A 17,938-nucleotide genomic window follows, 5' to 3' on the forward strand; every position below is an offset into this window, starting at 1 on the left:
TAACGAAATATCATGATAACGGTATCACCTAAGGCTTTCTCTAAGCAGCTATCAACCTTACTCAGGTAAATATTGCTAAGAATAGGGGCAACCTTTGAGCCAATACAAATGCCTGATTTCTGCAGAAAAACGCCATCTCTCCACCCAATCAGCGTCGACTTCAAGTACATTGAAAAAATTTCTACAAAAGCTTCCGTGGAAACACCGCATCTGTCAATAAAAGCCGACTCTTGCACTTCTTCTTTAATGCATTCATTTACAGAATTTAGCAGGCCGTCCCGCGGCAAGGAATAATACAAGTCTTTGATACCCATACTAAAAGCTGTACAATCACCAGGATTTTTCTCTCTCAAATACTGAACTAGTGCCTGAGAATTACGCAAGCAAAAGGGGTCTGAAGATACTAGTGTAGCTAAGCAGTTCTGTAGGTAACTAGCGACACAGAGCTGTCACGTCCTTTTCTCTGACACTATAGCACGAAAAGGAATTTCTTGCTTATGGGTCTTCGCCGAGAAAAATAGTTCTAAGGTGAGGGATTTTACTTTCTTGGCATTAGAGACAACCCTATCAAGATTATGTCTTGACAGAAGGTCAACCGCACGTTGCTTAACTGCCGAAAGCTTGAGTTTTACTGGCTGTAAATTTTTTTCTATGGCTGAAATCGCGTTTTCTGAAAACATGTCATCTGGCATAATTACGAAATAACCTTCCTTGTCAGATATAACTGGTCTAAGTTTATGCTCCACAAGGTAATTAACTAACGGTCGGACAGGGTCTGACGTCTTAAAATGAGAATTTGATTGTTTAATGCTAGCAATGCAATCTGAAATACAACGCAAGCGTTCTTCTGGGATGAACCTGGTTATGCAGCGCGGTATGCTTAAAACGTCAACGGATTTCATGTTAGGCTTAAAACAGTGCTTAGGACCTAAAGCAAGGGTTTTTCTATGGGTATAACTTACGACGGCGTCTCCAACAACCAGTACGTTATTTAATGGTGAATTATGAGACAGGTGTTTCCTCTTACTCTGTTGAAGCTCTGGTAGTTTCATCCTCCATAGGAAGTCCGCGTGTTGCACGGCTAATCTATTCCAATCGGCGTAGGGGTGGTTCCAATGGCGACCGTCTCCGACGGCCGCGCAACTGACCTTTAGACATACCTGATAGAACCTAACTTGGCGCCATGATTCAGCCGAAAGAATAGCTCCAATCATCCTGGCATTCCCAGTTGATGGTTGAAGTGCGTGCGTGGGTCAGCCTTCGATTACTTTACATAAGGAAGAGATTAAGTGGCTTAACAGTTATCGCTCACGTAGACCGGCACATGTACCCGACTGACACGTGGTAATACCATTCCTGAGCTTGGGCAGATGAGTTTTGTGTCTTCTTTCTTTTTTCGCCTCAGTGCTCTCGTCAGCTGATAGTCGGCGTTCGTGTTGTCTACTTCTCTACTCTTGTGTCCTGTCTGTACGCCTCCCCTCTTTTTTTTTTTGCATAATGTACCTGCTGACACTTCTGTTTGCAATGAGAAGACAGGAGTGAGGATCTCTGAATCTCTTTAATGGCGTGACTCCCTTCGCCTTCCCGACTTCACACCCATATTTCCGGCAGAATTATTAGCGATTATACTAGCATTACGAAAACTCCCCCAAAATGACCCATTAGCTTTTATTGTGACTGAGTCGCTATCTGTATCTACCGCACTTACCGCATCTTTAAATTCAACATTTCGTCCGATGGCGCCTCCGTACTTACGGAAAGTATGTTGGCTTTGGGTACTGGGTCATCGTGGATTGCACTGGAATGAAATTGCTGACTCACTCGCACGAGCATCCCTCAACGGCCCTATCATATCTGTTTTGCCGACATCAGATTATGTCACCGCGGCTAGGTACAGAAATTTCGCCATATCTCAAAACTCTACAATATAATAATAATAATAATAATAATAATAATAATAATAATAATAATAATAATAATAATAATAATAATAATCTTTATTCAGTATATTTAAAACAGTATACAAAAACGGAAGCGCCGAAGCCACAAGAGGGCTTGTGCGGCGACAACCGGCAGCCGCGGCAATCTACGCGCCACACCAGAACTCCATCAGAAGCTGGTTGTGCATTTGGCACAACCATCACACATTCATTATCAAAGATGCACTGATAACATGAGTACATATTAAAGGTTCTCTAACGCTTGAACAGCAACTCTCAGTGTTTTGCGGGTGGACAAAGGAAATACATCGTCCGGTAGTTCATTGAAGATAGCAGGAACATAATAGCGTCTTGTTGCTTTACCGTAGTGAGTGCGCACTCTCGGTTTAAGATAACGAGGAACATGTCTCAACGGTACCGGTTTCGTATTTATGTGCCTGTATGCATTGCTCCAAAAATATTTAAGTACTACGACTTGTTTAAAAATATTCTCAAAAGAAGGCAAACCGGCCGTTCTAAAGATACTGCTGGGCAAATTCTCCTGTGGCATGTAGAGGACGCTTGTAGCGATGTTTTTCAAAATCCGATTAACTCGACATTTCCATGTGAAAGAGCAGTTAAAAAAACAACACATACCGTATCTTAAAACACTATACCCCAGAGCCTGGGCGATTAGTTTTCTGATAGAAAAAGGCATCATGGTTTTTAAATTAGACAACAAACATGCAACACTTCTAAGTTTCTTACAAATGTGGCTAAATGAGTATTCCACGTCAGATCACTGTCTATGTGCACACCAAGATACTTAACCGACTGGACGCTAGCTATAGGTTGACAAGAGCACAAAGAGCAATATGAAGGGTGTAAATATATGGAAGCGACGCTTGGTACATCTTTGTGCGGGTTACGAAAACAGAGAAGTCTGGATTTGGTGCTATTTATTTGTATTAAGTTTCAGGCAAACCAATCACTAACTTTAATAGCGTCCTCTTGAAGGTTAGCCATGCTAACATCGCCTTCTGAATTCCATTATCTTGGCTTCCCATGGAATAATAATTGGTGTCCTTCAAGGCAATTGGAAGTTTCTTTTACAAAATTTAGATGTCGTATACCTCTTCTAAATTTTTACTTATACAGGTCTCGCCTCGCTATGTCCCCTCTATGTTCTTCTTGCAATGCACCTGAAACTATCGAACATTAGTTTCTCTCGTGCCGCCGCTTTCTAAGACAAAGAAAACTATGAGAATACTCATTCACCAAACTTGCGCTATCGCTAACCTCGCCAACCGTTCTTTCTTTTGGTGCGATCTCACTGGGATCCAGCCACAGGGATGCTTTTCTTGGAATTTACAATTTTATTAGAGACACAAGAAGGATACTTTGCCGAAGTTCTAAAATTATCAATATTTTCTATTATTTCATTTACATACGTTAACTTATTTTACCAATATTCTTAATAATATTTTCATCACACATCTAAATTACAGTTCTATCCTCCCACTCTCCACAATTCAAATCCTGTCTCGCCTTACGTGTAAGCATACGGAAAACCGCCTGCTTCTTGGCCAACCCCCCTTGTACGTATGCGCCACTGTTGAGGATACAAGGCAAGACAAGACTGTGCGAAGGTCAGCAAAAGGCAAAAATCTCCATGCTGTTGTTCAAAAACAGCAGGTTGTCCAGGCTCTCCGGCTTCAAGCAGGTTTTTTCTCGCTTGGAGTACGTGCCCAGCTGCACTTAGAACGCGTTCGCTACTTACAGGTTGTACTCACCGTACGTGTCAGCCTCACCATCACGGGGTCTAATGCGCTACAGTTTATAAGCAATCAACGAGCCAAATCTTTGTTTCTCTCGTGGGAAGATCAGCGATCTGGCCCATTGTTGCGCACGCATTTAGCCTGACCGTACGATTCGGTCCTATGAGCTCGCTGAGCATGCGAAGTCACATGTTTACGAATTCCCACAAACAGTCGAATTCACGAGCATACAGCATAAAATAAACGCGTAAGTACCAAGAGATACCTCTCGGATTAGCGCTAAATAGTATGATAGTCACGAGATTGGTAATCGTGCAATTGCAACAGCGGTAACAGGGTAATGGTTTGAACAGAGAGTTTCTTTTGTATAATGTATTTTTCCTTCCTTACGCGGACGCAATGTTCATTCTTGTGGAAAAACAAACGGCACTTCGTCTGTTTATCTTTTTTTCATTTTCTTTGGTAAGGTATACTAAGAGCCAGCACTTTGCACGTGTCACATTAGTTCGCCACAGGATGCCTTGGACCGCGCAATGCATAACGTTCGCGTGTGGTCGAAGGCCTTTAATGAGTGGGCCTGAGTCCGGTCCGGGCCCGTGCCTTTTGAAGCCCGAGTCCAGTCCGGGCCCGCGGCTTGAAGCCCGGGCCTGCCAAAAAACGCTTCGGACGCCCGGGCCCGTGCAGTGCTCTAGTGCACATACTGCAAGACGCGCAGTAAATGCAAAAGAAAAAGGAGCAGAAGGGCAGTTGAACAATGTGCGAAACTATGCCACAACAGCGCAAATCGCGGAAAACAACAGCGACAGCGGGTTATGAGAAACGTCGAGATCTTCAAGATTAGCGTTATAAAAACTCAGTATTCAGTCGGCGGTTGAGTGTTCGTGCTGACAGGCTGGAACATGTCTGTAGGAAAGATGATACAACTAAAAGGAGTTGGGGCCACGTCAGAATGCAGTGGAGTTTGAAAAGAAACAGAAAGTCAGCGCGATTACGTCGGCAGCGAAGTAACGGCAATGGCAACAATGTAACGGTGCTTGAAGAATGCTCAGTGTCCGTGTTAACAAAGCGGCGATGATATATGCCTAGAAACGTATTCTGCACCCGATCTATAATGTCACTGTTGGATCTGAAATTGTCATTGCAGACGACCAACGCGTATTCGAGTTGGGGAAGACAGGTTGTTGTGTGTAATTTGAGAAACGGGGGAGGCGAATCGTATATTCTCCGCAAACAGTGCCACGAGAGCGCATACGCCGCACTGTTGCAACGCCCTTTGTGGGAGCTGGAAAGTGTAAGCTTGCATCGATAATAATGATAATGATGGTAATGAATTCTGCTTGACAGAATGTATTTTGTCCAAGCAATGCTTTCATTTGCAGAATAGGCGCTTTCTTCTCATTCGATGGAACTATAAATTAGTACTTATGCACACGTAGATTTCTGCGCTGCCGAGAAGCTATGACCACGCGGGAGAAGGACAGCATATGTCAGAAATGTACAGGCTACTGCGTGACTTCAGCATGCTGGCCATTCGGCTTTGTGGTGAGCTTCCTGTGGAGCTCTTGACACTGCATAACTCTTCATTGTAACTACGGAATTTTTTTGTTCTTTTCCCAGGGCGCTTGAACGTACTGAATAGCACCCAAATTATCCTACAAATGTTCGCAGTAATCTTTCTGGTCGCACTGCAATGTAGCTTGCATAGTTTTCACAAAACGTTTTTCTCTACGTTCACTGCGACTGCGAACGTTCGCCGCCAGCGCTTCTGATTCGCGGCCGGGCACCATATAGGCCTAAAAGGGCGCGACGGCATCGTGCTTTATTTCTTCCCGTATTAGGCTGCTAAAAGTGAGTGTCATTTCAAAGCAGCACAGCTCGCCCCGCAAACTTTAGACCAGTTCAAAGTACGTGGCCGTTGTACCTTTTAAGTATACCACACGCATTAGCCAGCGAAAATCGTGGAGAAAATGCGTCAAATATGCGCATTTTTCGTAATTGTGCTCATTGATCTTGAAGATTTGCCATTCAAGGTATAGTATTTGAAATGATGGATTGCTCTGGTGAAACAATATAATAAAGTTGCTTTATGTGCCTGCTACGCTCTCTAGTTCCTGAGGGTCATCCACGATAAGGCGAAACATGGCATCCCGCTTTAATGCTTTGTCGCACTTAAGAAGAGAAACTCTCCATGAACTTGAGGTATACAAATGTGAGGCCCCAGTAGTTTATGCAGTTCCTTCGAATATTGAAACCACTTGCTTCGCCTTTCCAATGATTGCTCTGGTTTCAACATGGAACTGCAGCTTTTCCTTGACGTCGCATGCTTGCTCTTTGTTCGTCACCTCCCTCTTGCGCATTCTCTGTCTTCGCAGTCTGGTCCGCCTATTCATTTTCCTCTTTCTTCTCTTCTTCGTCCTCGCTAATCTGTTCATTCGTCTCACCACTGGATGGCAGCTCTCCAGCGTAGGTCGACCAGGATTCTGCGAAAAGAATGCAAAGGACGAAGAAGGAGGTCTTCGACCTTCAAATCGGCGCTTGAACCTACTGAATGTTTCGTTTGTTTGCGAGAGTAATCGCATTAGAACGCTTCTTCAACACTGCGGAAATATTTGCTGCATCGCGTATGCTTATTTTAAACAGCGCTTCGACTAGCCCCTTTCCATTTTCCACGTTGATCCATTAGACTCAGGCACGCCGCGTCACGCCTTCCTTGTATGGGCTGCCCCCAGCATTTTCCACTTCGATGTACAAGCGCGAAAAAATCTGATCAGGTCGTTTCAGTAGTATGGCGTGTGGTCGTGAAAGAAATGCATTTAAATATTTACCTAAAGCCTGCGCACATAGAATGAAGTTGAAGTGTGCACTACCTTTTTTTAGTGTACGTTCAAGTGCAGAATAAATTATTTATGTATATATGTATGATGTGATACTGAAAAAAAATTTGTGGGATATTATCCTTAATAACGAAGATTTATCAATATTTCGAAAGTTGCGCATACACTATTCAAAAAATTTATGCCCTTTGGGGCTTAACTTGCCACACAACAATAATCGTCATCTGTCTTGCTTGCATTTCCTTTATTAAATACGCTGCACTTGCTATTGTCCTGTCGACAATGCTCTGTCATGCCGATAACGCGCACGACGGTCGTGGTTTGAAGTACCGGGCTCGCAGCGTTAATGAAAGGAAATGCGACAAGACAGATGACGATTATTGTTGTGTGGCAGGATACGACCCAAAGGGCGTAATTTTGCTTGAGAGTGTACGGTGAACGTGGTTGTCGTTGGCACTGGGCAATGTACGTCAGCTCTTTCTTTCTCCTATAACGTGCAGAAATAACGGCACATTGTAGCATGTCATAATTCTATATGAAATCGCGCTTGTACACTAATATAACGTCTGCCGAAATCAATTTCTAATTTAGCGATATCAACCATATCATTCAATATGACTCTATTAGCGGGTATTACTTCTAGCCGTGTATAGCTTATAAGAACCTGGATTTTATGTCACGTGCCTGTCGCCACTTTTAATTATACGAGATTTGTACACATTTTTAATGGATAGATTAAAGAAGATTCATATAAAACTGTGAGCAAACTCATTTTTCTGCCGTGTGCATTGGGGTCACGTTAAAAAAAACCCTGGTGGTCAAAATTATTCCGGAGTCTCCCAGTATGGCGTGTCTCATAATAAACTCATGGTTATTGCGCGTAAAATCCGAGAATTCGCTGCATTTTTCTACCTTTCTAGGGTTAATATATGCTATGATATTTCAATATCGCAGGCGGAATGCAGATACTGAATGCACTGAATTTCCTGAGATAAGTGTCCCACGTACCTGTGTAAACTAACTTGTAAAGGAAATGGATCATACACTAGCGCATATACGCGGCGTGCACGCCGCTGGCCGCGCCACTGGTGGCGGCCTTGCGCAGAACGCATGGGAGAGGAGCGAGCCGCGCGCCGTAGCACGCCGTAGTTTGTTGCGTCGCTGATAGTGCTTCTCCGCCTTATTTGTGTTTTCAGAGCAAGATAGGCAACACCCTTCGCATGTGTGGGATGGCCAAAGCTTCCGAAGAATGTCGAAGAAAAATTGTTGCAGGGTGGGGGGCTCAAATACCGGCGAAAACGTGCCGGCGATACGGTTCTAATTATTCCCCGCAAAGCCTCATCAGCAGGAGCAACGGTGGCAATGGATCGTCGCTTCGGCGCGAAATTTCTTGTTCTCATCCTTTCCTGTGTCGCTTCGGTGTTTTTTTCTTTTTTATTATTATTTTTTACTCGATTGTAGTTAGACGCGTAAGCGACGAAGTTCGTCTGCAGTGCAACGTGCGGGTTAAAGGCATTTCGCTAAAGTTCGGAATGCCGTTTGCCGCTTATATTGTTTTCCGCTTCTTTACCGCGTTGGGCTAGCTAGGCAGCACGACTGCACGAGCGCATTGTATTGTATGTTAAAGCTACAGAAGTTTGCAAGAACTGAAATTGTTAGTTTTATGTGGCCCGGTAAATCCTCGCACCAGCTGTCACGCACTTCATGTTTTTACATCGATTTTATGCGTGGCTTCGCACATGTTTAACTGTTGCTAGTTGCTTCATGCATAATTCTTGATTCTTTTGAGCTGCGAGGTTTTCACCCTGCCTCGTTTGTAAAGGGTATAAATCACGCTGTGTCTTATCGGAATGACACCAAGCAAGTGCTTCTTTAACAGCTTTATTCAGTTCGCCCGAGGGCATCTTAGATATTGTGTTTTTTTGGGAAATGTGTTTAGAAAATAGGTAGCTCAGGGCGAGAATCGCTAACAGTTGCTGCATATGGTATTTTTGTTACATTTTTTGCTGATCCATTTTTCGCTGAATAGTTCGCGTCACGTTTGGTAAGTCACCACACCTTGATGCTTTCTGAGCAGACTTAACACGCCGAGTGATTTGTTTGTTTCACAACGTAGTCGCTTCTTGCAAGTGAATTTTGTACCCAACTGAATTATTTCTTATTATGCTTACGCCGCATACGGCTAAACACGGCCTTGCCGCCAGCGCTGGATCTAATTTGACTGGCGCTGCTCTGCCTTTAAATATATCATGGGGCACCTCTCTCCAGTAACATTTAAAAAAACTACTGCAAAGTTAGTCAGACTATAGCTTTGTACGTTTCCAAGCAGCTCCCTTAGGGAATTTAAAATTGCAAAAACTGCAGCGCGAACGGCAGTTCATCGGCGGTACAGCGCTAACACGCGCTTTTATTAACCCGTGCGTTTGGTGGCTTGTTGACTATATAGTGTACGCGTTTCTATCAATAAATTCGCGATTATTCTTCTTCAGGCGACTTTCACTACACTTATTCGGCGGCGTCACATGTATTCATCGGCAGAAAAATCACAACGGCCTATGCAGACATCGCACCGTGCGGATTTGTTATCTAAGCCTGCACTAACGACGGGTGCTTATTATTGAGGTACAGAAGCAGCATTACGGCAAGGGTAGAATTTAAAAAAGAAAACATGGTCGAGACATCGCATTCGTCAACAAAATTTGTCGGCAAGTTTACATGAGCTCCACTTCATGTAAATGGTCTTCATGGCGTTTGTCTGCGGGAAGCACCTGGCGCGTATGTGGACCATGTTGCCCCAAACACCGGTAACATCTTGTTCATACCCGCTCCCACAGAGGTCTGCGTCTTCCCTACAGCTGTCACCGCAGAAGAAGCAGTCTGGCGCCCGAATAAAGGACAAATCGTAGCCGCGAACTTCAGTCACCCTTGCTGCAAAGCGTTGTCGTCTGCTACTGCTCCCACGCGTATTGTTGGAAGCGCCCGCTAGGTGGCTATCAGTGGCGCCTCTATAGGCGGTGCACGCGGCCTATATACCATGCATACAAAATTCACAATTCTTTTTTATCTCTTTTTGAGAGGGGGCATATAAATGCTTGCTACTAAGGGTACGCAACCATGGAAGTGTTGAAGTTGCTATTGGCTGTAAAACTCCCTACAAACGTAGAACTTGGGGAAGGAAATTTCGCGGCTTGTTATGTAAACTGAAGAACTGTTGCTAGTTCAGCGAGTAGGCACAATTGCATTATTGCCTACACTGTGAACAAAAAAAAAGTCACAGACGATTACGATATTTCATAATGCGAAATTTCAGCGCAGCTCTATACGTGTTTTCATTTCGCGATATATTGGCTGGCGCGGACAATCTGGGATACATAGCGCAAAAAAAATTTCACAGGGACAAGCAGAACACAGGACGAGCGCTAAACTTGTCCGCGCTTGTCCCTGTGAAATTTTTTTTGCGCTATGTATCCCAGTCTGAATGCATCCCACCAACACGCCCAAACTTCTTCCCTGCTAAAGCGGACAATCTGTCTCATGCGGCACATTGAAAACGTAGCGAAGTGTGGCGCGACTGCCTCGATAATCGGGAGAGAGCGAGAGCCCGCGCGCGGGTGAAGCATGGGCGCGATTGGCAGCAGCCGCTGCAGACAGACTTCCGCATTGTGTAGCGCTTTGTTTTCTTATATTGTATCGCTGGACGCGCTCACCGCATGGTTGCCGTTGTTAGGAATGGCCGTACGGGGTGGCATCGTGCCACCTTTCAGCCCGCTGCACGTGTTCCAAGCCCACCAGACGGGGAGCCCTTCAGAGAACTGCGGATGACCGGCAGCCACGTGACGCGCGGTCACCTCAGGAATGTGGTACTCCGCCGCGCCGCCCGGGACGGAACACAGTTCTACGAAGCCCTCGGACGTCGACACCGAGAGCTATGCGGCACCGCGAGCTATGCGGCACAGAGAGTTCTACGAAGCCCTCTGACGTCGGCTCAGGACATTCGAACGTGTGAGCCTTTGTGTGTGTGGGCCGTACTGCGGGGCGGCGGCAAGTTTACAATGACTGGACGAACGTTTCCGCCCACTGGGACTCCTTCCACGTGGACCTCGAAGAGTGACGCCGAACGATGACGTCGAACTATGACGTCAAGCGGAGAGCTTATAAGCAGCGTTTGCCGGCTGCTAGAGCGTGCTCGTGTCGTGCTCGTCGTCGGGAGCGGAGTGCTCGTGGTCATGCTCGAAATGTAGTAGTGAGCTGTGTGCTCGTAAGCTGTTTGCTGTATGTTAGTTTTGCGGGCTCCATATGGGAGTCGCGCTAGACTGCCAATGTACCTCATGTTTTAAAATGTAAATACTGCCAGTAAACCCTGCTCGCCTAGTCCTGCCGTTCCAAGTTCATCCCTACATCTACGACCGCTCCAAATCTGACAACTGGTTGGCAGCGGTGAGATCAGCCTACGGCTCCTAGATTCAGCCTACGGCTCGTAAATCGGCCTACGACTCGGAGACAGCAACGGCAGCTGACGGACGTTGGCACATGGTGACCGACCGGCATCCTGATCAAGTTGGAGGCGACTTGAGATTGACCACCTCTTGCAACTGACTGGATACGGCGGGGAAGGACTGGTGATATGGTGCTGCTTCAGTGGGTAAGCGTTTGGTTTTGGCTGTAAGATTTACCAGGCTTCAATTTCTCTGTGTTTTTGGATTTGATTCGCTGGGATCTTTTACTTGTATTCTGATTTGCGTGGGTATCGCAGCAAGTATTGTGTGACAGCAGAGCCAAAGCTTAAAGTTGCGACCATGGTCCTAATGTGTTTAACGAGAGCTGACCTGTTGTGGTTGTGTGAAGAGATCGAGGTAAACGTAGAGGAGGACTTGACGGAAGCGGAAATTCGTAAGGCAATTCTAGAAAGTAACAATGATTTATAATTCATAGAACAAATGGACAACCGAATTCTAAACAAAAAACGGGAACAGGAAGCAATTAGGCAAGAGCAGGAAGGATTTAAGCATGAACAGGAAAAAGCAAGGCAGAAACTGAAAATCATTTCACAGGAAGGCCTAACAGAAGTAACGAGGCAGTACATGGAGGCATTGAACAAAAAGATTGAAGGTTTTCAGCAGTTCATCGAGCAAAGCCAACAGCGGCCTGAGAAATCTGTAGGCTGGACGCAGCGAAAATGGCAGGAAGTAGATAGCAGATCTTGTTCGAAAGCCGAGAGTAGTAGTACCGGTGAGAATAGCAGCACATCCATAAGTGAACTCGAAGTGCTAGCAGCTAACGATGCCTTAGTGGCAGCAGAGGCCGTTAAAGGCCAGAGTGAGAGCGACGAGGTGCTGTGCCAACAGAGGACTGTAGAGACAGCTAGGCCAGCTGCGAACAAATTGGCACAGTTACCGCGCGTGTGCGTCGCATCTCATGGTAGCGAGGTCGTTAGCGAGGTACAGAATACTGCGGACTTGACAGACGCGAGCACCCATGTCGAGTCAGATCTGCGTGCAGAAGTAATGTGCCAGCTGGACGATGCAGTTGAGAGTAGTTCTCGGTATGGCGAGCTCCGTAGTTCACGAGAGAACAACTGCATTGTCCAGGGATCGGTGCGGCTCTCCGCCAGTCTAGGTAGCCTAGAGATGGATGATTTAATTAGGAATCATTCGGACTGTGCGCGTGAGACAGAGATTGAGACTGATGGACTGTGTGTCGATGAACAGCGTGAGCTGGGCAATGCAGTAGAGGGCAGTTCGCAAGAGTGCGAGTTGCATAACTCGAGTAAAGCCTGCTGCATTGTGCCAGAGTCGGTTGAGGTGTCCACCAGTCGAGGCAGAGAGAATGTTGATTTAAATGAAAATCAATCAGACTGTGCGGGTAAGAGACCGATCCGGGCCGACGAGATGTGTAACGGCCAGCACGAGGCGCGAGATGACGGCATGAAAGAGAAGTCAAAGAGAAAGCGCCGCAGAAAGAAGCGCCGAAAGGATCGGAATGCAGGGGCTAATGTAGCGAAGCCAAAGACGGCGACAAGCGCGGAAAGGCAGGGCGCGGAGAAAAGAAAGATGCGGTCGTCGCGGACGATGTTGACGCATCAAACAGGTTCGAGCCACCGGTCAAAGGGGGACCGAGAAGCATGTTCTGCACGGACGCGGACAAAGGGCACGGGGCAGTTAAATTCCTCGTCGTTCCGTCGTTCTCTTCGAAGCTCAGCGTGCAGTACAAAGAAGCGCAAGGGGGCAAGGCGAGACCAGGTGGGGAGTAGCGACGCGGTCAGACGAGGTCATGTTGAAAGCGAGGCGCCAGGACGCAAATTGGCAGGGGACTGTAACGTCTTGGGGGAGCTGATAGTGAGTCAGCCCTTTCGTTGTTCCTCGGCAGCCAGAATAGCTCTCAAACCGCGGCTACCTCGGGTACGGCTGAAAGTATGCGTCAGTCGTAAGCAATCGGGAACGGGAGGCTAAGAGAGCTTCCGTAGTAGGAAAACGTGTTGTTTTATTTTATTTTTGAACAGTTGCAAATTTTCGCGATTTGAGAGTAGGATTTCTTTCAATATGTAAGGTATGAGCTCTGTCTATGTTTTGTTGGAGAAGTTCGAGATTTGGAAGACGCGTTTAAAGTAAACCTGTAGTCTCGCGAGGTGTTCATTAATAAGTATATAGGCTTTCTTTTTTTGTCTGCGTGAGTAACCTGAAGGTCAGGGTTACCGTTAAGAGGCCTATCGTAACGCGCGTGTGTGTTATTTAACCTTTCTTTTTAAGTGTTTTTTGTAAGGTTAGACGCGTAGATTTTCAGTAAGTGCGTGATTTGCACTGAGAAGAGCTCTTAGGTCCATTAGCGCGTGTCCTGCGCGGACGAAAGGAAGCAGAACGTTGATGACTGGGTTGCTCGTGTGTGTCAAGGGCAGCCGTATTCTGACTTCTCTAGTACGCGTGCGAAGAGCTAGTTAGTGAAAGACACAATTGTTCAAAGGTTCCTCTGTATTGCGTAAGTTACGCAAGTGTGGTTGTTTGTTTATGGAACGTGTCCTGTGTGGATTAAAGGAACAAATGTGAGTCAGCGTGATGAAAACTTTGTATGATGCAAGCACGTGTTCGGAATAGAGACCACAAAGCTAGCGCGATTGTATTCACGTACCTGTGGAGTTGGCCAGACGGTTCAGTGGAAGCAGTACATGTAAATAAGTACGCCACTGCGATAGGATAAGAACAGGCTGTTCGTGAAGTTAAGCTGCTTAAGATATGTTTGGGTATTGGTGTTTGAAAGCCTTCGGTTTAATTCTGGGTAAACCTTTACTCTGGTGCAGCGCGACGGTCGGGTTTGGTCGAACTCAGGAGGAACGTGAACGCTCGCTTTGGCGGCACGAAATTTTGGGGCGAAATTTGGGATTCCCAGTTAAGTGACTTGCATGAGGATTGTGATAGGAAGCCTGGTGGGTTAGCAGCTAATTCCGGGCGTTTGAACGCTGAGCGGTATTGTGTTGCCGGGTCGACTCTTCTGTGCCAGTTGTAAGATGGTTGAAAGCATTCCAAGTACGCAGGGGTTGCAGAGAGCAAAGCCGTCATCTTGCTCGCCAGCCATTCTCTTCCTGCCCAGCGGTTGCCAGCACTGGCCAGGCGAGATTTTCCGGGCCATGGAGGAGCTGTTAGGAATGGCCGTACGGGGTGGCATCGTGCCACCTTTCTGCCCGCTGCACGTGTTCCAAGCCCACCAGACGGGGAGCCCTTCAGAGAACTGCGGATGACCGGCAGCCACGTGGCGCGCGGTCAGCTCAGTAATGTGGTACTCCGCCGCGCCGCCCTGGACGGAGCACAGTTCTACGAAGCCCTCGGACGTCGACACCGATAGCTATGCGGCACCGCGAGCTATGCGGCACCGAGAGTTCTACGAAGCCCTCTGACGTCGGCTCCGGACATTCGAAGGTGTGAGCCTTTGTGTGTGTGGGCTCGAACTTGTGTGCCTTTGTGTGTGTGGGCCGTACTGCGGGGCGGCGGCAAGTTTACAATGACTGGACGAACGTTTCCGCCCACTGGGACTCCGTCCACGTGAACCTCGAAGAGTGACGCCGAACGATGACGTCGAAGTATGACGTCAAGCGGAGAGCTTATAAGCAGCGTCTGATTCCAATTCGATCATATTCCAAAAAGTTACGCACTGCGGCCAACTTCCGGCCTTCTTTATCTGTTGATATTTCAGAAATTCGTTACATATTTTAACATAGTTTTTGTCTATTGGGTAATCTGTATATTGGTGAGCGCGATGACAACCGTGTGCTCAAATACCGCGTGCTCACATACAGTGTGCTTGACGTGTACGCCGGTGCGTTAGGAATACGCAGTGTATTTCTCGAACCAACTTATTGCACAATATTCTTGCCTTCTGCCACGAAATATTTATGACAGTTCCTACGTACTATTCCACTGGTGCTGGTACTTGCAGCGAACCCAGTAGACGGTGAGAGAAACGCCCTGCATGACGCACCTCTGTGTGCTGAAGGTTTCGCAGAACACCGGCTGGCCCATGGCGAGAACAGTGGACCATAGTGTGGCCGCGACACGAACTTTTTATAATAAAATCTTTACAAGGACTGAAAATAGACAGTTTTTACAAAAGTTCAATGGGCGGAACAGTCGCAATCATGTTGGTCATTAAATGGTGCCCCTTGTGGAGCAGCGGTCGCAACAAATCGGCGTATTGAAAAGTGTGGCGGCATGCGGGCTTCAGTACGCCTGTACAGCCACAACTTCAGTCAGAACGTTTTCGTTGGGCTCCGAGAGACAACGTAATGAGCGATCCGACCCGTTAGGCATCAGACACAGGGTCGAAATTGTCACTGGTGCCACTGCCTCGATTCTCTACCTGCAGTTATCGATCTTCCGGGCTATCGAGCGAAAGTTTCCAATGCTCGGTGGCCCCCAATGACATCTCAGAGACTTAGCGACAGCACGCTGACGCGCTCAGTCACCATTCCAAGTCCGGACCTGAAACCCGTAATAAAACTGCGGTAGTCGTCTGCGTTTAATGGGAGCAACTATGTGAAAGTGGCACTCCTTTCTGATAAGCTTGACACCAACGCGCGCCTTTTTGCCGAGAATAAAGCAGAAAATAAAATTATCGTTGGTAAACGTGCTAGCACGTGTTGCAAAGGCGAGCTATTCTAAAGCGCGACAACACATGGCAGCGTCAGTTACATGCTTGTGTTTAAGCGAAAGCAGTATTGTAAACGCGGTACGAACGTTTGAAGAAATCTTGCTTTCGTACGGCCTCAGATGTTGTGGCGGAAGCGTGGCTAAACAACGACATTCACGATTCAGCAATAGTTTCTTCCGTCTGTGCAGTGCATCGCAAGAGCCGAGGTGGTCGTGGTTGGGGTCTGGCCATCGCTATTAAACCAAATGTGTATTTCTACAAAGAAAACGCCATCTCTGGCTACGAAAGAGTTTGTTGTAGAACTATAGTTTATCGTGTCTCTATATTGGGGAATAAGTGGTGTCTGCCAGCGCCCGGATGGTCCTGATGGTTAGCGTATACAATTGCACAATTTTATTCACAGCGGTATGAGTAGAAAACTACAATCATAATAACTTGATATCTTATTTTGTCGGGAATAGAATGAACCAGCCTAACAAGCGGGAACATTGAAGTCGAAAGTTCACAAACACTTTTTCGCATGATTTTTAGTTTCTCGTTGACAGTGCCTGGTAACTGAAGCTACTCTCGTCCAGGGACCACATTGTTTAGCGCATGACTTTGACTTAGTGTCTAGCATTTAACACCTGAAACCGATATACAAAGAGGAGGGGAGGGGGTATCTGATCACATTCTACCTTTAACATTACCCGGCGTTGGCAGCATCGTATCGCGTAGTGGTGCTACGAGTCCTTTAGCAATTAAATACTACAGCAAAGTAAAGGACTCAAGTGCGACAGATTTTCTTGAAATATTCTATCACGTTTTTTAGTCCTCCTTCAGGTGTTGACGATCTACCACGAGAACAGAAAAATGCAATCGAACATTGTTTGTCAAACTTTATTCCCCACCAAGTTGAAAAGGAGAAAACTAAGCGAGAAATGTCGCGGATTACGAGAAATATAATTTAGCTTATTCAAAAAAGAACAAATAATGCAAACAAATGATGTAAATCTGCACTTTTTATCCAAAGTTCACGCCGATAAGAAACACAGCTCAGTTTGAAAGAGAGTACTTTTGCCCAAATACTTTGACCGAGTTTATATCAAATCAGCTGTATAAATTTTGGGAGCATTTATCTGAACCACAAAGGCCCTGCAAATAAACACAAAATTGCCTGTGGCAGATTACACAATTCTAACCCTTCCGCTAAATTGCTTGACGCTGCAGTCTTTATTTCGACGAGAAATCAAAATGCTAATTTTAATGATTAAGATAATTACACTCATTAATTTTTAATTTACTATATTACGGCATATATTTCAATATACGAATTGTAGCTAGTGAGGTTACAAGGCATGTAGACCTCCTACGGCCGTAAACTGGACGCCGCAATCAAGGTACCTTCGTGGGGCTGAATGACCGTCACGAGAAGTGCCTTCGCGACCCCGCACTGGCAGGAGGAGATTTTAAAGCGCCTCATCGATAGTGAGGGCACGAGTTTACAACAGCGGCCGGGGCATGGCGCTGGCGAATGCGGCAGAAGAAGTGGGCTTATCACTCGTAAACCGTCTTGATCAGCCCATTCGTGCGGCGCTCCACGCGAGGTAAAAAAAGACACGAACCCGGACTTAAACATGGGAAACAGGGCGCTTTGTTGGAGACTGGCGCTGCAATAGCGAATGATGGTGAAGCGACCACCGCCCCTTGTGGATTTCCCCGAGACTAAAATTACGAGCCCAACAAAACAGACGCACGGTGTGTACAGTGAACTGGGTTGTCTACAGCCCAGCCTTCTTCAGCGCTTCCTAAAGACAAATCAATCTAAAAGAGGGTTAGGCCAGCGCTCCACGCAGCGACCGTGGCAACTGAAGTCAACCAAGGCATGACTGCGCCTGATATCCAACTTCACAACCGTTCGGCTTCCCGAAAGCAGGCACTGCTCGAATGTGACAACAATGGAAGGCGGCACAAGAATTTTGTAGGAAATGAGAAAGCATACGGAAGTGGCTGGTCGGTATACGCACGCCGCCTCTACCGCGAGTGGTGAAGTCAGCACTGCAGATCATTCGACGAGCCCACCGGACTACAAAAAGTCTGGGCTACCTTCAAGGCCATGAATGGTGAGCGCAAATCGCGGATCGCCACCACTAAAGTTCTACTCAGCACTGATCGCACAGCCCAATCTCTGGAGGAGGAGGCAGCAAATGTGCTACTCCCGCAGCCATAGCATATACCTTTCGCAAAAATAGACCTACGTACCAATCGTCGTCGCAAATGACAACGACATGAA

At 46.6% G+C, this 17,938-nt stretch overlaps 1 protein-coding gene across 2 annotated transcripts in view; it reads right to left on the reverse strand.

Moving 5' to 3' along the window:
• Positions 1-5,758: 5,758 nt before the first annotated feature.
• LOC139052378 (uncharacterized) overlaps positions 5,759-17,938 on the reverse strand; it is a 162,374-nt gene continuing 150,194 nt past the window's right edge. For both annotated transcript variants that reach the window (XM_070529477.1, XM_070529475.1), the window contains exon 5: positions 5,759-6,177. In XM_070529477.1, coding sequence (XP_070385578.1) covers positions 6,080-6,177 — 98 coding nt within the window. In that variant the 3' untranslated portion in view covers positions 5,759-6,079. The remainder of the gene's footprint in view (positions 6,178-17,938) is intronic.

This window comes from Dermacentor albipictus, unplaced genomic scaffold (genome assembly GCF_038994185.2).
Source record: "Dermacentor albipictus isolate Rhodes 1998 colony unplaced genomic scaffold, USDA_Dalb.pri_finalv2 scaffold_22, whole genome shotgun sequence".
NCBI classification, from domain to species: domain Eukaryota; kingdom Metazoa; phylum Arthropoda; class Arachnida; order Ixodida; family Ixodidae; genus Dermacentor; species Dermacentor albipictus.